Below are 25,118 nucleotides of genomic sequence, written 5' to 3' on the forward strand. Positions count from 1 at the left end.
CGATACATTACATCCCGAACACGAGGTTGCAACCTCATCCTACTCAACCTATTCCATATACTTCCCCATGCATACATGGGGAAAATTCCCTCTACAGGCGCTACAACCCTCCCGGCTAACAATCTACACAACCTACCTATTTTAACCTTTGCTGGCTCTCGATCCCACGCCAGAGCCCTCAACACAGTTTCACACTCATGCAACTCAACTCCTGTATACATCCGTTGCAATCTGTTATGGATCCTGGCCAAACCCCCCCCACCCACACTTTCCCTCATCACCTCCCTTTTAATGAAGACACATTTGACCCTCCGCTTTAAGTCCAGCAATCCCAGCCCCCCCTTACTTACAGGTAACATTACCACATCCCTCTTAATCCAATCACAGCTCGAACCCCACAAGAATTTAAAAACCTTCCTAAGTATGTTCGTTATTGCCGGCCCAGTTAATGGGAACACGGCTGCCACGTGCCATACTTTGCTATACAGTAAGATATTAACAACAATGGCACGCTGCACAAGGGTCAAATGATAAGGTCGCAATGCACCCAAGCGTCCCTGAATCCTTTCTACCATCCTAAGCGAGTTTTCCATGCGTGCCACAGGTAGATCGTCTGCATAAATAAGACCGCAGATTTTTAACGAATGCACCTGCCTCCTCACAACTGCACTACCCCAATCAACCCTACCCGCCCAAGCTCCTAACCCCATGACCATGGATTTATCTGAATTTACCCTCATACCAGTTGCCCCTGCGAACATTTGTACTACCCCGTCTAATGTGTCCATTGACATCCCCTCCCTGATCAGAACAGTTGTATCATCCACATACCCAATTAAAACTGGCCAAACCCTCGCAACCTCACACCCTGGTCCCTCTACGTGACACATACGCTGCTCCATCAATCTATAAAAGGGGTCCTGTACGCACGCAAACAATAATTGTGACATAGGACACCCCTGCCTAAGTCCCCTACCCATTACAATCTTCCCACCCAATCGACCATTAATCTGTACCCTCGCCATTGCACCTCCATACAACGCCTCAACCCAGCCCACTATTTCTTCCCCAAACCCCTGACCCCTGAGGATGGCTTTCAATGCTTTCCGATCCACTCTATCGTATGCCCCTTGCCAATCGAGCGCCACCAAACCTCCCTCCCTCCCCCCCCCTTTTGCCTCCACGAAATCCCTAAGTAACCCATGCCCCTCCACCATAGACCTCCCTGGCAAACCAAACTGAGTTTTTGATACTACCCGCCCTACCACACACTTGACCCGATTTCCCAAAATCTTTGCAAACAATTTATAATCTGCGCATAACAACGAGATCGCCCGGTAATCCCGAAGCGTATGCTGCCCCTTACCCTTCGGTACCAATACAACGACAGCCGTTGCCTGCTTCTCACCCAGCTCACCTCTCTCCTTCATGCAATTTAATAACCTAACCAGAAAATGCCTCAATAATTCCCAATGCTGCTGATAAAACTCTGCCGGGAGTCCATCAATTCCCGGTGCTTTGCCCTTTCGCATTCCACTTAAAGCCCTCCATATTTCCCCCTCAGTTATTTCCCCACCCAGTGCTTCCCTATCACTGTTACGCAACTGACATACCACACTCCCACACACCTGTTCTAAAACCCCATCCTCTACCCCTTCTCGTTGCCAGTACTTCTCATACCACTTGTCAGCAAACGCCCCCATTCCTTCCGTAGCTTGTATGACCTGCCCCTCCCTGTACCCTCCTATCGATTCATGAACCTCCAACCATGGAATAGTCATTGCCTGCTGTCTTTGTTTCTGCCTACGCAATACGCACGATGAAGGTCTATCGCCCCATAACACCTCTTCCACCCCCGCCTGTACCCTCACCGCTTGGAACCTCTCATCCTGTACCTCACGCAGCCTCCCTTTAATTGCCATAATTTCGTCCATTGGATAAGTGCCCGCCACCGCCCCCCTCGCATAGCAACCCCGTAATCTATCCTCCAAATAGTTAGCAAGCCCATATTTTAAAGAATTGATACGTTTCCCTTCCTTTACGTAATAGTGCTTAATCCGTTCTTTAGCCACACCATCCCACCACATCACCACATCCTCTACCCCTTCTATCTCTGCACGTAACCCCTCCCACAGCGTTGCAAATCCCTCTATCCCCTCCTCATCACCTAACACACTTGTATTTAATTTCCAATATCCCCTAGATATACCTGCTAGTGACTCCCACGCCACCTCTGCTACTACCGCCCGATGATCCGAATAAGCTACTTCTATTGTACGGAAAAATGTCAACCCAACCCCTTGAGATATATACAGCCTATCCAACCTAGCAGCGTAACCCCGTCTTACAAAAGTGTGCTCTACCTCCCACGCCCCTCCTCCAACCGCATCCCGCAACTGAATATCCCTCAAAAGATCTCGCAAGGCCGCCGACACGTGCCCCGCCCCTTTTGGTTCCACGTCAGCCCTCCTAATAACGCAGTTCCAGTCGCCACCAACGACGGCCACTGCAGGTAAACCACGTAAGAAGAAAACTAGTTCTTCACATACAAAATCCCTTTTTACCCTCACATCATTTTCCGCTGGTGCATACACACATACAAAAGATACCCGCTGTCCCATCCACCACCCATCCACGCGCAATACTCTTCCCCCTCCCCCCCCCTCACTTCTTAGCAACACAAACGGGCTTGCCTCCCTGATCAATATACCCACACCACCTTTCAGACGTGCAGATGGCAGAGTCATGACCTGAAACCCCTCCACCTCGAGCACTCTTCCCTCCTTGAAATTGTGTTCTTGCAGGAACACTACATCCACCCTGTATTTATACAGAAACATTCGAAACCATTCCTTCTTCACACTATTACACAGTCCATTTACGTTCACAGTCATACACCTAAGGCCTCTTTATAGTTTCCAACCCTTCCTCCTCTCTTCATTCATCCCAGGGCCTCCTGCCCCAGAGCCAGCACAAGGCTTCACACCATCAACCCCTCCCCCTTTTTTGCGATGCCTCTTATCGTGACTGCTTCGACGTTGCTCTTCCTTCCTCCCAGACCTCTGCGCCGGCGTCAGGACATCATCTGAGTCTGACGCCGCCGCTCTCTTCCTCGTGATGCCCTCTACATCCATGTTATCTTCTGAGGTTCCCTCACGATGAACCTCAACCTCCACCACGCCCCGTTCCACAGCACACGGCGACAACTCTCTCTTACTAGTTGGCCCGTCAACCCTGCTATGTTTTTTATCCTTACATTCCTCTACAGGCACCGCCGTGTCTCTCACCAGCTCAGGAACAACATCCTCTGCAGGCGGTGTCAATGTCCTTAACACCTCCTGAAGCTCTTCCTCTAGAGCCTGCACCTCCTCCTGCACTTGCACTTCTGTACTTGTCCTTTGTGTAGTAACAGATCCTTTTACATCACAGCTTACCTCACACATGCCATTCTCCTCTTTGGAATCCTCCACCTCTTCACTCCACAAGCGCCCAGGCCCTTGCTTGCGCACTGGGCTCTCAACAGCTATCACGCTGGTAACTGGTGCTTCACCAGTTTGCGCTGGCGCCCTCCTCAGCTTCACGCACTCTGCCGCCATATGGTCGTACGCCCCACATATTCTGCACGTACGTCTCTGTCCGGCATACGATACCATAACTTGCGTCCTGAAGTCCTCCAACACGACGTAAGACGGTATGGGATGTCTCAGAGTCATCTTCAGGGAAAAGGTACCCTCCGGACGTCCCATGTAAGCACCTGCCGTCCACTTGCCCTTTTGTGCCAGATGTACGGTTCCATATGTCTCAAAAACACTCCTTATGTCAGCCTCATCTGCCTCAAATGGGACATTACGTATCTTAACCCACGTAAAGTGGCGAGATACGTCGATCAAACGCACCTTCACAGCTGGAGTAGCGTCAAGACTCACGTCTTGGAACCTCGTCACCAAAGACTCATACACGGACGTGGAATTCAGTTTGACGAAGATTCTATAAGCCCCATTCAGGGCTACACCATACACCTCATCGTCCTGGATTCCATAGGTCTCCCTAATGATTGTCGGGAGTAAGACTTGCACTGAAGAGGGTGAAATCGCCCCACGAAGCAGCTCAATACCAATGGTATTTACGCGCCTCCTCACACTCAGCGCCATGTTGATACAAGGTAGCTCGCCTGAACAGCAGAGGGGTGCAGCGCACAACCTCACTCGACCGTGGTCAGGCAGCGAATTGACCATCAATGAGCTAAATTTATATAATCAACAAACTGTATTCTCTAATTACGTAACAGTGTTTCGTGTACCTTATAAAATCACCACTTTGGAATATCCGGCTAGTACTGCTAAAGCAATGGTCCAGTGGGATGTCCACTGTAACCTTCTTGTTAGCAACTAAGTGTAATTATAACTTTTCTATATGACGATATTATGTATAAACTAGTTGAGTAAACTCGGTGCAACAAGTAATTGTTAGTTCTTCCCTCACACCACCAAACAGCGTATATATTACTCTTTGATGTTATAGTAGCACCTGTACTATTATTGTTCTATATATACTACATAAATGTATATACGGGTTAGAGTAAAATTCACGTTTAATACAAATATAACTGTGTGCCTGAGCATGTATTTAAGTGGTTGCCATTGTATATAATGATGGATGAAGCCACTTAGTGTTGCATCCGGTGTATAACACTTGTAGAGAGGGACCTCCACCTCAACACCTGCACATCAACTTCATATTACATTACTCAGTGCTGCCCTCAGCTGACGACCCACTCTCCTCTATAAATAACTCGTCTAGCAAAGTATATTTTGCAGTGTGTGTGTGTACTCACCTATTTGTGGTTGCAGGGGTCGAGTCATAGGTCCAGGCCCCGCCTCTTCACTAATTGCTAATGGGTCCTCTCTCACTCCCTGCTCCATGAACTTCATCAAACCTCGTCTATGTATGGTCCCCGTCTCCACTACTTACTTTCTAGGCTATTCCACTGCTTGACAACTTTATGACTGAAGAAATACTTCCTAACATCCCTTTGATTCATCTGAGTCTTCAACTTCCAAATGTGACCTCTTGTTTCTGAGTCCCCCTCCCTGGAACATCCTGTCTTTGTCCACCTTGTTTATTCTGCGCAGTATTTTATATATATATATATATATATATATATATATATATATATATATATATATATATATATATATATATATATATATATATATATATATATATATATATATATATATATATATGTCGTGCCGAATACGTAAAACTGGTCAATTAGCAAGAGCTCATTTAAAATTAAGTTCTTTCTAAAATTTTCTCTTATAGGTTTAAAGATATACTTTTTTCATTAATGTTAATGTAAAAAAATTTAATTGTGCACCAGAAGAATTTTAGAAAATTTACCTAACCTTATCATAACAAGAACAATTTATTTTAGCCTAATCATACTAAATATGTTTTAAATGCGTTTACAATAATTTAATACTAAACAAACACAATGAAATATATTTTTTTCGTATTGTTTAAAATGATTTTTGAGAAATTATTACATACACAAATTTTCGCTTGTCCTATATGGCAAGATGAGCGTTGCTATTTAAGGAAAAGATCGCAAGTTCTGCCTATTCGCCACGACATAAATATATATATATATATATATATATATATATATATATATATATATATATATATATATATATATATATATATATATATATATATATATACACGTGTGTGTGTGTGTGTGTGTGTGTGTGTACTCACCTATTTGTGGTTGCAGGGGTCGATTCATAGCTCCTGGCCCCGCCTGTGTGTGTGTGTGTGTGTGTGTGTGTGTGTGTGTGTGTGTGTGTGTGTGTGTGTGTGTGTGTACTCACCTAATTGTACTCACCTAATTGTGGTTGCAGGGGTCGAGACTCAGCTCCTGGCCCCGCCTCTTCACTGATCGCTACTGGGTCCTCTCTCTCTCTCTGCTTCCTGAGCTTTGTCATACCTCTTCTTAAAACTATGTATGGTTCCTGCCTCCACTACTTCACTTACTAGGCTATTCCACTTGCTGACAACTCTATGACTGAAGAAATACTTCCTAACGTCCCTGTGACTCGTCTGAGTCTTCAGCTTCCAGTTGTGACCCCTTGTCCCTGTGTCCCCTCTCTGGAACATCCTATCTCTGTCCACCTTGTCTATTCCCCGCAGTATCTTGTATGTCGTTATCATGTCTCCCCTGACCCTTCTGTCCTCCAGTGTCGTCAGTCCGATTTCCCTCAACCTTTCCTCGTACGACATTCCCTTGAGCTCTGGGACTAGCCTTGTTGCAAACCTTTGTACTTTCTCTAACTTCTTGACGTGCTTGTGTGTGTGTGTGTGTGTGTGTGTGTGTGTGTGTGTGTGTGTGTGTGTGTGTGTGTGTGTGTGTGTGTGTGCGTGTGTGTGTGTGTGTGTGTGTGTCTGTATGTGTGTGTGTGTGTGTGTGTGTGTGTGTGTGTGTGTCTGTGTGTGTGTGTGTGTGTGTGTCTATATCTGTCTGCCTGTCTGTGACTGGCTGTCTCTGCCTCTGCCTTTGTGTCTGTCTAATATGAGGTTGGGCCGTTTGAATTATGGAGTCCCGTTTATTTTTGGCAAAACAGGTATTGAGGAATTACATCATGTGAAACACCTGGGTGTCTTTATATGATGTTTCTCCAACCAGTGGTTGATAGGCGCTGCCTGATCCACAGTGAGGCATAGTCATGAATCGGGTCGTGGGGGCGCTGACCCCCGAAAAACCCTCCAGACAGGTAGACCTATCTATTCTGTACTGAGCTGAAAAAGGCCACAAGTTGGCGAAAAGTCTTCAGATAAGACTCGTGTCTAATTCAGCTGCCTGATGTTGTATACAATTATTGTGATTTAAACAGGTACTGAATACGTGACTGCAACAGGCCTACTCAGCTATGCTAGGTAGGTCTAACTCGCACCCACCCACACCCATTCATATACTCGTCTAATTTACATTAATGTTACCTGTGAGTCTGTTTATGTCTAAAACTATTGCCAACCGGTATTTTCCAATATACTTTCTAAATCTAAATTTCTTCAACTTAATCTTGTCTTGGTTAGATATTTTAAAACGCTATTTATATTCCCTTTATTTATTCATGTTTTCCATTTGCACACTTAAGTCAAATTTTCCCAGATTCGACGCTTTTCCAAAGAGCGCAAACTCAGTGCCCTCAGCCTCGGCTTCAGTCAGTATGATGATGATTAATGCGGGCAGGTTTTATTTGTTCCAATATGGAGGAGGGGAGAAAATAGGCTGTAACGGAGGTAAATTAAAGGAGTAGAGGGCAAATTCAAATCATTATGGAGAGCAAACGTCCTATGTGCGAGAATTAATAGTAACGACGTCGGCAGATCTTACATTCAAGGATCACAACAATGTTGCTATTGCTAGTGCATGGAAAATGATAGTCTGTGATGATACTCTTCAAGTCTCTTCTCTCCAGCTAGCATACTGCTGTATACTAGCGGCAACAGAGAACTTTCACTGCTCGTAAACACTCAGTCAAGTACTGGAACTACTGGGAACGCTGGAAGTCCCTTCAACGTATTCCTTGGAACGCAGGCGAAATAGGTACTAGCCACTACACCTGCTTCACCTCAGTGCCACCCACTACACCTGCTTCACCTCGGTGCCACCCACTACACCTGTTTCACCTCGGTGCCACCCACTAAACATGCTTCACCTCGGTGCCACCTGCTTCACCTCAGTGCCAGGCTCTACACTTGCTGCACCTTAGCGCGAGCCACCTACGCAATCACCAGTCTCCTCCCCCCCCGTCCACCTATTACGCCTCAAATTATCTACATCCTCCTGGGTGACCTCACAAGAGGCACTAACTAGCATAGTTAAGACTAACGCACCACAAGCATTCCATCTGTGTGTGCTGCCTTAGCAAGTTTATTTACGTACAGGTACACATAAGTACAGTTACACCAATCTCGGTGATTACGATCACCATACATAATAACATGGTGTAAATTACCTAGGATAACCCAAGAAAGTCAGACGAAGCTACTTAATTCCATTCTGAAGCAGTCAGGGGCAGAAGGGGTTTTTGGGGGTCACTTCAACTCGAATAACGCTGCTTCAAAACAAGTCTCCTAGAACCCCCTTTTTAACCAGAGAATCAACCCTTAAGCCCAGCCAGCATGGAAATTCTGGCACCGCCCCTGGTCGGACAATGCCACGGTAACGATGATTTTGGTACCTTCAACATACACACAAGGTGACTGAAGATAAGTGGTTCATAGAACAGACAAGCTGACGAATGAGACACTTATGCAACATTTGGGTATCCTCAATGTGGTGGAAACGTTTCGCCAGCCATTGGCTGTGATACCCAAGTGTTGTGCAAGTCTCTTACTCATAAACATAAGGTGACCTATAGCTTAGTGGGAGAGGGCTCGGCTCGCAACCCAATGGACTAGGGGTTCGATCCTCAGGCAGGTTGATACATATGGACAAATCTCATTATTCCTGTGGCCTCTATTCACTTAGAAGTAAGTAGGTATTTAGATTTTAACCTATTATTGTATTTGGCAGCCTGAGGGATGTTAGTACATCCTAGATAGTTCTGGGCTACGTGATGAGCAGACGTGAAAGATATCCTAGCATGTTAACTCGTGTAAACAAGCGAAACAACTACTGTGGTGCTCTTCTTGACTGTCCATATGTAACAGACCTATCACTACTGTCATAAATCACTGAACTAGTGGTTTACCTGGAGTTTACCTGGAGAGAGTTTCGGGGGTCAACGCCCCCGCGGCCCGGTCTGTGACCAGGCCTCCTGGTGGATCAGCGCCTGATCAACCAGGCTGTTGCTGCTGGCTGCACGCAAACCAACGTACGAGCCACAGCCCGGCTGATCAGGAACTGACTTTAGGTGCTTGTCCAGTGCCAGCTTGAAGACTGCCAGGGGTCTGTTGGTAATCCCCCTTATGTGTGCTGGGAGGCAGTTGAACAGTCTCGGGCCCCTGACACTTATTGTATGGTCTCTTAACGTGCTAGTGACACCCCTGTAGTACTAGTTCGTGAGTAATGATACTATCCTTAGTGTGCTTAACTATGAAAATGAAATTATGATTTAACTATGGAAGTGAGATTATGAGTATGATTTGCCATTATGATTAAAATCATAATGGCAAATGATAGTAAAGATTAAGGCGGTAACAATACTGTGGTAAAGACTCTATACAACGGATGGATAATACAACACTGTGTTGGGTGTAATACTAGGTGTTGTTTAACACCGTGCTGGGTGTAATACTAGGTGTTGTTTAACACCGTGCTGGGTGTAATACTAGGTGTTGTTTAACACCGTGCTGGGTGTAATACTAGGTGTTGTTTAACACCGTGCTGGGTGTAATACCCTATGTTTCACTGTAATGCCAGTTTTTAATATGGTTGGACGAGTAAGGCAGTAGAAGGCCTCGGTCAAATGACCAAAAGCTCCAGTGGCTGGTCGTCATATGACGGAGTCCTGCCTCAGGAAACATCCTGTTTCCTGATGAATCTTACCTATGTTCCAAGGTCTCTCCGTAACGCGGAGAAGTCAGTCATAAATGCTCTGGAAAACGTACAGAAGAGGATGACAAAGATGATCCCATGTATCAGAAATCTTCCCTATGAGGATAGACTGAGAGCCCTGAATCTGCACTCTCTCGAAAGGCGTAGAATTAAGGGGGATATGATCGAGGTGTATAAATGGAAAACAGGAATAAATAAAGGGGATGTAAACAGCGTGCCGAAAATTTCCAGCCAAGACAGGACTCGCAGCAATGGTTTCAAGTTGGAAAAATTTAGATTCAAGGAGGATATAGGAAAGCACTGGTTTGGTAATAGAGTTGTGGATGAGTGGAACAAACTCCCGAGTACAGTTATTCAGGCTAAAACATTGTGTAGCTTTAAAAATAGTTGTTAGGTAAGACACATATGCAACAGTTAGGTATCTTTATTATGAAACGTTTCGCCTACACAGTAGGCTTCTTCAGTCAAGTACAGAAAAGTTGATAGAAGCAGAAGATACTTGAAGACGATGTAATCAGTCCATCACCCTTAAAGTTTTGAGGTGGTCAGTCCCTCAGTCTGGAGAAGAGCATTGTTCCATAGTATGAAACAATATGGAGATGAAGTGACAGAATGGAGCTATTTATAGCGCCAAGAGGTGAGACGTAGGCCACTAGGAGAGGTAAGAACTCAGATGTTGAAAGGTCAGGTCCCTCTCAAATCCAGCCGCTCTCACTAGTGGAAGTTGTCGAAGTTGATTGCAGGTCTGTACCAAGATACCCTTGTGTTGCAGTGTCTGACAGATTGAACATTAAAATGGTATAAAATACCGACAGGTTGTTAGGTAAGACACATATGCAACAGTTAGGTATCTTTATTATGAAACGTTTCGCCTACACAGTAGGCTTCTTCAGTCAAGTACAGAAAAGTTGATAGAAGCAGAAGATACTTGAAGACGATGTAATCAGTCCATCACCCTTAAAGTTTTGAGGTGGTCAGTCCCTCAGTCTGGAGAAGAGCATTGTTCCATAGTATGAAACAATATGGAGATGAAGTGACAGAATGGAGCTATTTATAGCGCCAAGAGGTGAGACGTAGGCCACTAGGAGAGGTAAGAACTCAGATGTTGAAAGGTCAGGTCCCTCTCAAATCCAGCCGCTCTCACTAGTGAAAGTTGTCGAAGTTGATTTCAGGTCTGTACCAAGATACCCTTGTGTTGCAGTGTCTGACAGATTGAACATTAAAATGGTATAAAATACCGACAGGTTGTTAGGTAAGACACATATGCAACAGTTAGGTATCTTTATTATGAAACGTTTCGCCTACACAGACCTGCAATCAACTTCGACAACTTCCACTAGTGAGAGCGGCTGGATTTGAGAGGGACCTGACCTTTCAACATCTGAGTTCTTACCTCTCCTAGTGGCCTACGTCTCACCTCTTGGCGCTATAAATAGCTCCATTCTGTCACTTCATCTCCATATTGTTTCATACTATGGAACAATGCTCTTCTCCAGACTGAGGGACTGACCACCTCAAAACTTTAAGGGTGATGGACTGATTACATCGTCTTCAAGTATCTTCTGCTTCTATCAACTTTTCTGTACTTGACTGAAGAAGCCTACTGTGTAGGCGAAACGTTTCATAATAAAGATACCTAACTGTTGCACATGTGTCTTACCTAACAACCTGTCGGTATTTTATACCATTTTAATGTTCAATCTGTCAGACACTGCAACACAAGGGTATCTTGGTACAGACCTGCAATCAACTTCGACAACTTCCACTAGTGAGAGCGGCTGGATTTGAGAGGGACCTGACCTTTCAACATCTGAGTTCTTACCTCTCCTAGTGGCCTACGTCTCACCTCTTGGCGCTATAAATAAGCTCCATTCTGTCACTTCATCTCCATATTGTTTCATACTACGGAACAATGCTCTTCTCCAGACTGAGGGACTGACCACCTCAAAACTTTAAGGGTGATGGACTGATTACATCGTCTTCAAGTATCTTCTGCTTCTATCAACTTTTCTGTACTTGACTGAAGAAGCCTACTGTGTAGGCGAAACGTTTCATAATAAAGATACCTAACTGTTGCATATGTGTCTTACCTAACAACCTGTCGGTATTTTATACCATTTTAATCTTTAAAAATAGGTTAGATAAATACACGAGTGGGTGTGGGTGGATGTGAGCTAGACTTGACTAGCTTGTGATACTGGGTCTGGTGCCGTGCTCCTTCCTTAAGTGGAGGTAACCAGACTCTGTGGGTCATTGGGCTCATCCGGGGAGGGGCACATGAACCTACTCCACATGGGTCAGTAGGCCTGCTACAGTGCTCCTTCTTTCTTATGTTGTTATTTTTTTTACAAATTTTATACCTTTCTTGTGTACTCTAAATCCATCATTCGAGCAGTAGTCAAATGATTAAAGAGGGATTTAATGGGTCCATGAACTGGATCCCAAACAGTAGAAGATGGAGTAATCAGTACCTCAGCCTTGCAGAAATATTCTACTAAACCACGGTACGGGTGGAGATCGAACTCACGGCAAGCGAGTCGTAAAACTCTTTATTTTAGCCAACTGGGCCAGTGACTTAGGTGCTGGCCTGAAGTTTTACGACTCGCCTGCCGTGAGTTCGATCCCCACCCGTACCGTGGTTTGTTTCCAATCGTGTTATTATGATTTCCTGAGTAATTTCATCTATGTACCGAGCTGAAAAAAAAAATACAGGTTGGTGCAACGTTTTCAAGTAAAGATTTGTGTACCATTACTGTAGCGTTATAGAGGTAAAGAAGTCGGTTTAAAATAGTACTTGACCTTGTAAAAAGTTATTATCTGAAAATTATCCGACTATTTAACATCTGTGAAAGAATTTTTTCCAAATTATTGTTTAACGCTGAAGCACATAAATGCAAGTTGGTATAATAATTCTGTTGACAAAGTTAACATCTGGTTAGATTTATGTCAGGTGGTTCGCAAACTCAAAGAGAAATTGGTTGGAGGCAATACTGTTGCCTGTAGAAATATAGTTGTCTGAGCCAAGAACATGTGGCTCCTCTTGCTGGCTGGTAAGATGGATTGACTGGAATCATTATGACTTTCTCACCTCTATAAAAAAAAAATATCGGTAAAACTACCGACAATGTGGTGGTTAAAAGGCCACATGGGTAATAAGACTCTGAGGCTACGTTTCGCTCTCTATGCTTTATTATGGCAATACCGCTCTCAAGCGGAGAGCAAAACGTGGCCAGGATGTCACAATGGTTGCTCACGTGTCCCATTACCTAACATCTCTCAGGTCAACGGGGCTTTGTGCGAATATTTAGTATTACTGTACTACGTTTTTTTGTTTACAAGCCAAAATTATAATCTGATTCATCTTGGAGAAAATACGCCCTGGTTACATTATCAGTGCCATCAAGCAGCCGAAGGTCAGTGGCAGAAGAAAGTTACACAAAATAAACTCTGACTCTCCGTTATTTATAATCTTGTTTTGCTTGTGACTGGCTTTAGACATGTCCATGTTTGTCATACATCAAAGTAATACCATTAGGCTGATAATCAAGGTTCCAGGGTTGGATATGCAATATGTACAATTATAAAAATTACTTAGAAAGAAGAATGTTTATTACGGCGCTTGTTTGATAGCAGGTAGCGGGTAGTTAAATGATATGTCTTTGGAGGCTTCTTTGTTTATTAAGTCGTAGGTAGGTTACACAGGCTTGTGTGTTTGTGCCCATGGCCCGGGCAGGGCCATGCCCACGAGAGAGAGCTGGGAGGCCTTGTGTCTTGATGCCAGGCCGCTGTGTGAGTGCGGGTGAGGCAAGTCTGGGCATACTGAAGTGGCAAGGCCTATAGATGGCAGCACTTGAGTGGCGCGAAATATGAACTAAGCTGGCAGACAGCATGGGCTGTCTGTGCAGACAGTACAGGCTGTCTACATACGCTCGGCCACCTACCGCGCGTCGTCCCGACGCGACAATACTGGTAGTAAAAGAAACTCGGTCTCTCTCTCGTAGGAACAGGGCACAGAACACAAAATAAAAACATATATATACATATGGACATGGAAAAAAAAAACTTCCTACAGGGAGGGAAGAAAAAAACATGTGGGGTGTGCTAAACATCGTGGTCAAAGGCAGTGAGCGTCGATGAGTATCACTGCACGCCTTCCTGCGTCTGGACAGATACTGCAACACGGGAGACATCGCTGCGGCTGAGCTGTGACGTAACAGGGTACGGTCTCCTCTGGAACGGTGAAGCAGACATCGTAGGAGTCGCTGCAGGTTTTCACTCAACCTGGGGCACGACATGCTGGTGCCCTCGAGTGAGGCGTCGACAAAACTCGGCAACTGGGCAGGACTTCTGGCAAGCGACTCAGGAGGACACTTCTCGACTGGTACTGTCGCTGGGCTATCACTGCCGGCGAGCGTGGAGCGAGTTGTGGAGCAAGTCGTGGCAGAGACGACTGGGCGAAACATCTGGGAGTCGTAACATCATACACCAGACTGCAGTGAGAGAGCTAGCAGTCAAAGTGACATCTTCTTTGTGCAGGCTGCTCACTGAAGCTTGTGACACGAGGCTGACACAGCGCCTGCCGACAGGGCTGGCTGCGGCTTGACGAGTATCATCTCTCGACAGCTGGAGTTATAGCAGAGGTTAGTCTAAGCGTCCCCAGACTTGTTTCTCTACATATAACTGCACTCTGAAGGTCTGGAGGTGAAGTGAAACAAATCTCGATGGGAATCGTAGCAGGTACGATTCTACAGAACATCACGAGCGACGAGCATAAAAGCTTTCTGTACAAGGGGGCTCATACGCTCAGGGCTGAGAAATCAGCTGTCAAACACTGGTCAGGCGGGTGACTTAGTGGTACAATTCAAGGGTCTGACCACAGACCTCACTGGACACACGGAACTTTAAAAACACACCGCTGTACATACGGTACAACATGGCTTAAACTAGCAAATGATGCTTTTCTGCGCATAAAACTGACACTAAGACATATACTAAAATGTGAGAACACTGACTAAGAGGAATTAACACACGACATATATTTTCTCTCAATCTTCTCGACAATACTGAAATAATTACTAGAACACTCGATGTGACATCATGTGATGTCAGGCGTGATGTCGCAAGGTGACGTCAGCAGCAGTGACGTCAACAGACATCTCGAGGTGACGTCAGGCAGACATCGTGAGGTGACGTCAGCAGACATCGTGAGGTGACGTCAGCAGACATCGTGACGTCATGAAGTCGGGCAGCATCGTGGGTGGCGTCGATGTGATGCGGGCAGCAGACCACAGCATGAGGCCTGGGATATCTGGTAACTCACGTGGCTTTGTAGGTCTACGTGATCGCCCACACCCACGTGACGTCGTAATCCACGTAGCTTCGAGTGGCCTCGGGCACTCGGATACACAGCACTGGCAATGAATTCATACGAAAAACAGCAGAAAACACAGCAGAGGGAGTGGGCAGTGGTGAGTGGTGTATGGTAGACGGGTGAGCGTGAGGAGGGCGAGCATGGGCAAGGTGAGGAACAGCCACTTCCTCTCCTCTCCTCTCCTCCCCCACCCACAAACACGTGGAGAAGCTCACACTGGACGCAGAAATCACCACAAGACTCACCTCTGGCTTGCTGAAACAGCTGTGCTGAGCAGAACAACAACAGCAACATACAAGTGACGCTGAACACGTGACTTGAGAAACAGCGTGGGACACTGTAGCGTGGGGTCACTGGGACGCCACTTACAATTCTCGGAGAATTTCGGCAAATTTCGGCTGGATCCTGCTTGTACCTGTGTCTGGATGCTCAAACGTGCAGACACGACATCAGGATAACTCGTTGAGAGACGGATGCTTCTTGTGTAGGGTGATGAAGTGAAGGTGACTTCATACCTCTCCTTCCTCTCTCCAGGGTAAACAACGCTGCGACCACCGCTGGTACCAATATAAAGGTGTTTGTTTATTTGCTGTAGAGCGGGTAGTTAAATGATATACTTCTTCGGAGGCTTCTTAGTTTATTGTTAAGTAGTGGTGGGTTACACAGGCTTGTGTGTTTGTGCCCATGGCCCGGGAGGGCCATGCCCACGAGAGAGAGCTGGGAGGCCTTGTGTCTTGATGCCAGGCCGCTGTGTGAGTGCGGGTGAGGCAAGTCTGGGCATACTGAAGTGGCAAGGCCTATAGATGGCAGCACTTGAGTGGCGCGAAATATGAACTAAGCTGGCAGACAGCATGGGCTGTCTGTGCAGACAGTACAGGCTGTCTACAAATGGTGGAAGATGAGTTTGAGGAAATCAGTCCCTTGGTCTGGAGACTAGTTCAGTCCACCAATCTTAAGGGACTGATTACCCCAAAGTACTACTCATCTCCACCGTTCTTCTCTGTATCGAACTGAAGAAGCCACTGGCTAGCGAAACATTTCCACAAAAAGATATCCAAATATTGCACAAGTATATCCGCACATTTGATAATGTATATAGTCTGGGAGAGTGTGTGTGCTGTGGTTATATGAATCGAGACATCATAGTGGACTTGTCCTGTACTGTAGTAGGTTCGCCGGTCTTGTCCCAGCCCGGGTCTTCACCAGATGGTGACCCGGCGTAGATGACTTGTAGACGAAGCTTGGAGTAAGCCAGCCAGCCCTGTGGTGGTCGCAGACACGGTGATATCAACGCTGGTCAACATGGAGAAACACATCATCTCTTAAACTTTACAGAACAGTATTACATTCTGGTAATATTAAAACATATTCGGCTATTGCATACTTGCGGTATTAACTTCTCACCTTGGTTTTACTTTTTCTGGAATAAGAGATAAATTTTGCTTCACGGCCAACCTGCGACTGTTGTTGTTGTGGGTAACACAACAGGGAGTGGCGTAACACAAGGTTTACCTTGGTAAGTAAACAGCAACCACATGTGGGAAAACCATCTACTTCTATCTAGATTTAGGATTACAGGTATCAAGTATTTCTAGATTTAGTACTCGTGTATTATCTAGATTTAGGAGTATCCGGTATTATCTACATGTCGGAAGCAAGGATAGTAATACACAAATAACCCGCACATAGAAGAGAGGAGCTTACGATGACGTTTCGGTCCGACTTGGACCATTTACAAAGTCATAGAGTGACTTTGTAAATGGTCCAAGTCGGACCGAAACGTTGTCGTAAGCTCCTCTCTTCTATGTGCGGGTTATTTGTGTATTGTCCCAGTCACGGTATTGTGCCTTTTTTTGTTATTCAAGGATAGTAAAGCAAGAGGCTCTCCCATCCATCTTCCTCGGGCTACTGCAGGTATGAAATGATGGAGGAAAAAACATACCATTTCATACTATAAAAATGGCATGGAATTTACTCGAGAGATAAAAGTGAACGGAATTTACTCGGAGTGTGAGTTTTGTAGAGAAAGTAGAGCCGATGTAGCAACTAACTAAATTAAAAGTTACTCTCCCTCTCTCTGGGAGCAAACACTGAATAAACTATTCATGAATTTACATAAATAAACAGTTTTCAGTAGTGGCAAATAAAATATTTAGATCTACTGATATAATGAGTGTGAGCAGTGTGCGTGCAGGGATGGCAGCAGTGTGTTTGGAAGGGTCGATGGCAAGGAGAGAGAGAGAGAGAGGGAAGGGAGAGGGGAAAGTTGGAAGAAAATGGGAATTCCATATAACGGTGTAGCTTATGAAATCCTGGATTCTAACTGCACTGTAAAGATCAACGTTTTCATCTCCTTAGTGATATTCCCGGCTTTCACAGTATTTCTTGCACTGATATTCTCTGAGAGACAGGTCATCTGACAGGTGATCTGACATTATTACACCCACGGTTTTTCCATGTTCTTTTCACTGTGTGTGGTGATCCTCCAGGTGCCTGTATACTCTTCCTCTTCTGAGCTCATTTTATCCCATTTCTGAGGCATTGAAATTTGTCCCCACTTAACATGATGTTATTTTCTATCACCTACTGGAATACTTTGTTTATATCCTCTAACAATTTTTCGTTCAGCCTACTTTTTGTGTCCTCTCCAAAGGATGATACAAAGGTGTGATTTGTGTTTTTATCTAGTATACGATGATAAGAAACAAGAGCCCGTCTGTCGAGCACTCAGCATACAAAGGATCGAGCCTACACCACATCTTGCGATGAATGACCCACATGGGTTTAGCGCCAAATCTTTTGTTTTCATGCAGTGACGTGGGCGTGCAGGTTTCAGACCAGTCCCTCTAGGACTTTCCAGGTGTAACTTGTAATGAATTCTTCTCGTCTGCTTTTCAGTAAGAACGGTTCAAGGGACCTCGAGCATTCTCAGCAGTTCAGATGTCTGATTGAATGTACACAGGACAGAACACCAGACGATGCCATGTTAAACCACGGTACGGGTGGGAACTGAACTCACCGTGAGTCGTAAAATTCCAGGCCAGTGCGTAAACCACTGAGCCAGCTGGCTACAATAAGATTCATCCAACTAGGTATATTTGTACACCATAGTGAGGTTAGCACAGGCACCACTGTAGCCACAAATGCTACTTTTCAGAGATGAATTTCTAGCTCATAATGACGGCTTTGAGGGGACTTGAACTAGAGTTCACCACGACCACGCTGGCGGGAGATTCATCTGTAAAAACTCGCATTTATGGTCGCAGTGGGACCCATGCTAACATAAAATAAGAGAGGAGGAACAACACTGCAGCAAGCCTACTGGGTCTCACTATGGTGTATAAATATACCCGGTTGGGTGAATCTTATAGTAGCCAGCTGCTCCAGTGGTTTACGCACTGGCCTGGAGTTTTACGACTCGTCTGCCATAGGTTCAAACCCCAACCAGCCACAGAGTAGTCAGTAAGTGGAATAGTTTGGAAAACGATGTAGTGGAGGCAGGATCCATACATAGCTTTAAGCAGAGGTATGATAAAGCTCACGGTTCAGGGAGAGTGACCAAGTAGCGATCAGTGAAGAGGCGGGGCCAGGAGCTCGGACTCGACCCCCGCAACCTCAACTAGGTGAGTACATTGAGACACTTATGCAGCATAAGGGAATCTTTATTCAGGAAACGTTTCGCCACGCAGTGGCTTCATCAGTCCAATACAAAGAGGAAGGCGTAAGGAGAGGAGGAGAATGAGGTAATCAGTCCCTCAACCTGGAGTCGATGTGTTCAGTCCATCAATGATGGACTGAACACATCGACTCCAGGTTGAGGGACTGATTACCTCATTCTCCTCCTCTCCTTACGCCTTCCTCTTTGTATTGGACTGATGAAGCCACTGCGTGGCGAAACGTTTCCTGAATAAAGATTCCCATATGCTGCATAAGTGTCTCAATCTTCAACATGTCGGTTTTTCAAACCATTCATCACACACACATAGGTGAGTACAACTAGGTGAGTACACACACACACACACACACACACACACAATACAACAGGCCTAGTGTCTAATCGACATGTGCCTAGGACAAAATGGTAACTAACACACACACAGAGGCAGAGACACATAAACACAAAAAGACAAAGAGACACAGTGACACAGACACCGAGAGATACAGAGACAGAGAGACAGACAGCGAGACTCAGAGACACGGAGAGATAGACAGAGAGAGAGAGAGAGAGAGAGAGAGAGAGAGATACACAGAAAGAGACAGATACACTGAGATAGAGACACTGAGAAAGACAGAGAGAGAGACACACAGAGACATAGAGGAGAGAGAGGGAGAGAAGAGACAGACACAGACGCACACACATGCGCGCACACACACACACACACACACACACACACACGCACACACACGCACACACACACACACACACACACACACACACACACACACACACACACACACACATAGCGAGTACAGAAAGCTACTTACCATCTTGACTATAGTGTTGGGACTTAATATGGCTGCTTCTCTTTTTCTGGCATTTCTCCTGTTGCTTCTGTGGACAAAAAAAAAAAATTGCATGTTCAGGATACCAAGAACTGAAAAAATTATCTCTGAGGAAAGTTCACGCTACGTTACTGTACACTTTTATATATATAATTAAAACAATAGATTGGAGGAACACTACAGCAGGCCTACTGGCCCATACTAGGCCTGATATGTGCGCTCGCATGTATACATATAATATTTGTGTGCGTGCAAAGTTCCTTGTGTGTGTGTGCGTGTGTGTGTGTGTGTGTGTGTGTGTGTGTGTGTGTGTGTGTGTGTGTGTGTGTGTGTGTGTGTGTGTGTGTGTGTGTGGTTTTTTCCCTGTCTTACCAAGTCATGTAGATTATGGAGCATGTGAGTGTACAAGGATCCTCGGAGTGGTGTATGTACGTGTGTCTACGTGTATCAGAGACTCCTACTTGTGCCTTGTACCTACAGTCAAAGTTCCAGCATCTTAAAGCTGATTTAGCGTTAATATGAAGGAGGGGTGTTAATGTTGCAGTTTATAACTGTAGTGTAAGAGCGCCTCTGGCAAGACAGTGATGGAATGAATGATGAAAGATTTTCTTTTTCGGGCCACCCTGCCTTGGTGGGAGACGGCCGATGTGTTAATAAAAAAAAAATGTATCAAGGTTTATTTTGAACCGTGGTGGAGCAATACCGGGTCAGACGAGGTCTGTATCAACACTCATGGAGTGACAAGTGAAAGTCGAGTGTGCGAGCCAGAACATATAAAGCGACGTGACTGCTTCTAAGAACAGTAATTACAAAATTAAGTTACAGCTACGGAGCCAAGGCGAACAACGCAGCATTACTTAAATTTTTAAACATTCTCATTCTAAAACTATTGTGACAATTAGAGTAACGGGACGACATTCTCCTGCACACACTCATGGCGGCTTGTAGCGCCAGTAATACCTATACCATCGTACCGCGTTAAACTTATATTTTTAATAATTTTTTATCTCATTTCAACAAAAAAATAAAAATTCGCTTATAAATACATTGAAAACAACATACAACAGATTTTTCCTGTAATATATTTGTCAGTTGCAAATTATTTTAGCGTAAGGTTGATGAAGTCATACGTCTGGCAGTAAGCATCTGGGGGGACTGCAGCTCTGCAGCTCCAATAGACGAGCCGCCACTGCAAGATCTAAAATTGCTATATTAGCTTAAACTCCAAGACGCAAATACACTGAACAGCAGGAAAAAACAAGGAAATTGTAATATACAGTACACTGAGAACTTGTTCCCTATATACACTTTAAATGACGTGCTCTTTAATTTTTAAAGGGTGACCTGGTAAGCCAGCGGAAGGCCTCAGTCTATGAACAAAAGCTCCAATTAATGGGTTACCATACGATGAATACCCGTGTCAGGAAACCTTTGAATTATTTAATAACAAATAAGATACAACCACCAAATAACTACAAAGGGAAATAAGGCCAATAATTAGGTAACCCCGACGAGAGACCTTAAGTAGTTGCCTAATTTTTTCCTTTCTTTATTTCGCTCAAAACTCTAAACTCTTCATCTGATTAGATTCAAATTCCGAATACTTGTGTACAATAACGAGGACCAGATCCCTAAAACAACTGGCATGAACAGGTGTCCTGTGACCAAAGTTACTGAACCCATCCCCAGCATCCTGTAATGGCTCGGATAACTTGTAAAACTTTCAGCGTCGTAGCTTCGTCGTAGCTGCGTCTTAAGAGGTGCATGAGTTTCCCTGTCTACTAATATCATGTTTATTCCCCCCCCTATAATCTACCTTGTTCAAAATTATTAACTCATTTGCTTTGTCTGCTTTCGTAAGGTGAGGTCTAAGATCTTTCCTGAATTCATGGTATAACTCAACAAATCTTTGAGGACAACTGTCGTCAAAGATCCTAGACTTCACCTTATGAAAACAAAGTAAATGCGATAGTAATTATGGACAAGGTAGAGTTTATGTATAAAATAATATATTAGAAGAGATGGGAACTGACGTGCCTCTTGAGTCGACGACAACGACGGAGAGTAACAAAGTGACGGAGTGACGGAGCAGCTGATGCATGTTATGGCAAGGATAGTAACCATATTTAATGGGTGATGCATGTTATGGCAAGGATAGTAACCATATTTAATGGGTGATGCATGTTATGGCAAGGATAGTAACCATACTTAATGGATGATGTATGTTATGGCCAGGATAGTAACCATACTTTATGGGTGATGCATGTTATGGCAAGGATAGTAACCATTCTTAATCTGTGATACATGTTATGACCAAGATAGTAACCATTGTTAATGGGTGATGCATGTTATGACCAGGATAGTAACCATTCTTAATCTGTGATACATGTTATGACCAAGATAGTAACCATTGTTAATGGGTGATGCATGTTATGGCCAGGATAGTAACCTTACTTAATGGGTGATACATGTTATGGCCAGGATAGTAACCTTACTTAATGGGTGATACATGTTATGGCCAGGATAGTAACCTTACTTAATGGGTGATACATGTTATGGCCAGGATAGTAACCTTACTTAATGGGTGATACATGTTATGGCCAGGATAGTAACCTTACTTAATGGGTGATACATGTTATGGCCAGGATAGTAACCTTACTTAATGGGTGATACATGTTATGGCCAGGATAGTAACCTTACTTAATGGGTGATACATGTTATGGCCAGGATAGTAACCTTACTTAATGGGTGATACATGTTATGGCCAGGATAGTAACCTTACTTCATGGGTGATACATGTTATGGCCAGGATAGTAACCTTACTTCATGGGTGATACATGTTATGGCCAGGATAGTAACCTTACTTCATGGGTGATACATGTTATGGCCAGGATAGTAACCATACTTCATGGGTGATACATGTTATGGCCAGGATAGTAACCTTACTTCATGGGTGATACATGTTATGGCCAGGATAGTAACCTTACTTCATGGGTGATACATGTTATGGCCAGGATAGTAACCGTACTTCATGGGTGATACATGTTATGGCCAGGATAGTAACCTTACTTAATGGGTGATACATGTTATGGCCAGGATAGTAACCATTGTTAATGGGTGATGCATGTTATGGCCAGGATAGTAACCTTACTTAATGGGTGATACATGTTATGGCCAGGATAGTAACCTTACTTAATGGGTGATACATGTTATGGCCAGGATAGTAACCTTACTTAATGGGTGATACATGTTATGGCCAGGATAGTAACCTTACTTAATGGGTGATACATGTTATGGCCAGGATAGTAACCTTACTTAATGGGTGATACATGTTATGGCCAGGATAGTAACCTTACTTCATGGGTGATACATGTTATGGCCAGGATAGTAACCTTACTTCATGGGTGATACATGTTATGGCCAGGATAGTAACCTTACTTCATGGGTGATACATGTTATGGCCAGGATAGTAACCATACTTCATGGGTGATACATGTTATGGCCAGGATAGTAACCTTACTTCATGGGTGATACATGTTATGGCCAGGATAGTAACCTTACTTCATGGGTGATACATGTTATGGCCAGGATAGTAACCGTACTTCATGGGTGATACATGTTATGGCCAGGATAGTAACCGTACTTCATGGGTGATACATGTTATGGCCAGGATAGTAACCTTACTTCATGGGTGATACATTTTATGGCCAGGATAGTAACCTTACTTAATGGGTGATACATGTTATGGCCAGGATAGTAACCTTACTTAATGGGTGATACATGTTATGGCCAGGATAGTAACCTTACTTAATGGGTGATACATGTTATGGCCAGGATAGTAACCTTACTTAATGGGTGATACATGTTATGGCCAGGATAGTAACCTTACTTAATGGGTGATACATGTTATGGCCAGGATAGTAACCTTACTTAATGGGTGATACATGTTATGGCCAGGATAGTAACCTTACTTAATGGGTGATACATGTTATGGCCAGGATAGTAACCTTACTTAATGGGTGATACATGTTATGGCCAGGATAGTAACCTTACTTAATGGGTGATACATGTTATGGCCAGGATAGTAACCTTACTTCATGGGTGATACATGTTATGGCCAGGATAGTAACCTTACTTAATGGGTGATACATGTTATGGCCAGGATAGTAACCTTACTTCATGGGTGATACATGTTATGGCCAGGATAGTAACCTTACTTAATGGGTGATACATGTTATGGCCAGGATAGTAACCTTACTTAATGGGTGATACATGTTATGGCCAGGATAGTAACCTTACTTAATGGGTGATACATGTTATGGCCAGGATAGTAACCTTACTTAATGGGTGATACATGTTATGGCCAGGATAGTAACCTTACTTAATGGGTGATACATGTTATGGCCAGGATAGTAACCTTACTTCATTGGTGATACATGTTATGGCCAGGATAGTAACCTTACTTAATGGGTGATACATGTTATGGCCAGGATAGTAACCTTACTTAATGGGTGATACATGTTATGGCCAGGATAGTAACCTTACTTAATGGGTGATACATGTTATGGCCAGGATAGTAACCTTACTTAATGGGTGATACATGTTATGGCCAGGATATTAACCTTACTTAATGGGTGATACATGTTATGGCCAGGATAGTAACCTTACTTAATGGGTGATACATGTTATGGCCAGGATAGTAACCTTACTTAATGGGTGATACATGTTATGGCCAGGATAGTAACCTTACTTAATGGGTGATACATGTTATGGCCAGGATAGTAACCTTACTTCATGGGTGATACATGTTATGGCCAGGATAGTAACCATTCAGGTCAGTTTGTGTCGGGAAAATTTGTCAGTGCAATAAATATATTTTTAAACTTCGTAGCATTACATTTTTTTATGAAATTCGACAGTCTTAAAAAAAATCTTACAGATTTGTAGAGAATTAAAGAAAAAAAACTATTATAACTACAAAAAAAAAAAAACGGAATATTGAAAACCTGTGTTTCTGAATGTTACATTTCATGAGTTGAGCGAACCGTTCCATGTTGCATGACATGTACACATCCATACAAATACACACATGTTTACAAATGAACAGAAATTCATGCACGCAAATATACACACGTATACACATTTGTATATTTTGGTGAGCCAATCACAGCAACCCAGATTTAGTATCAAGCAACCTTATACCACGACTTAAAAAAAAAATACAAAGTGCTGACATGTCCAAAACCTAACTTCATCAATACACTAATAACTCTACACACAATATCCCGGTAACTTTGCTACAAAATATCCAAAAGACCTTTTTTTAATGTTCGACACATTAAATATGCAGTTACCTTCAAACAAATTAATATCCTTTAAAATAAAGTGAATGAAAATCTTAGAGAGGAGTTAGTGTGACAGGAGGTACACTGGGTAATGTATCAGGAACACTTGGCAACACTCAGCTCCATGTCTGGTATAGTTGTTACGACCAACTGCCACTAGTTACCATTGTCTGCTCTGCCGCACAGCCTCATAGTATAACCATACAAAATTTCCATATACCCCCCTTTCTCTCTCTCTCTCTCTCTCTCTCTGTCTCTCTCTCTCTCTCTCTCTCTCTCTCTCTCTCTCTTCTCACACAGAAAAGAGCTCAGAGAGTAGGGAAAGAGTGGA

At 44.0% G+C, this 25,118-nt stretch overlaps 1 protein-coding gene across 6 annotated transcripts in view; it reads right to left on the reverse strand.

Annotated features, from left to right (window-relative positions):
- The window catches only part of LOC128694822 (breast cancer anti-estrogen resistance protein 3 homolog), a 680,692-nt gene that overhangs the window by 106,398 nt on the left and 549,176 nt on the right, over positions 1 to 25,118 (reverse strand). For all 6 annotated transcript variants that reach the window (XM_070092543.1, XM_070092541.1, XM_070092545.1 and 3 more), the window contains one exon: positions 19,425 to 19,491. In XM_070092543.1, the coding sequence (XP_069948644.1) occupies positions 19,425 to 19,491 (67 nt within the window). The remainder of the gene's footprint in view (positions 1 to 19,424; positions 19,492 to 25,118) is intronic.

Source organism: Cherax quadricarinatus, chromosome 39 (genome assembly GCF_038502225.1).
Source record: "Cherax quadricarinatus isolate ZL_2023a chromosome 39, ASM3850222v1, whole genome shotgun sequence".
NCBI lineage: Eukaryota > Metazoa > Arthropoda > Malacostraca > Decapoda > Parastacidae > Cherax > Cherax quadricarinatus.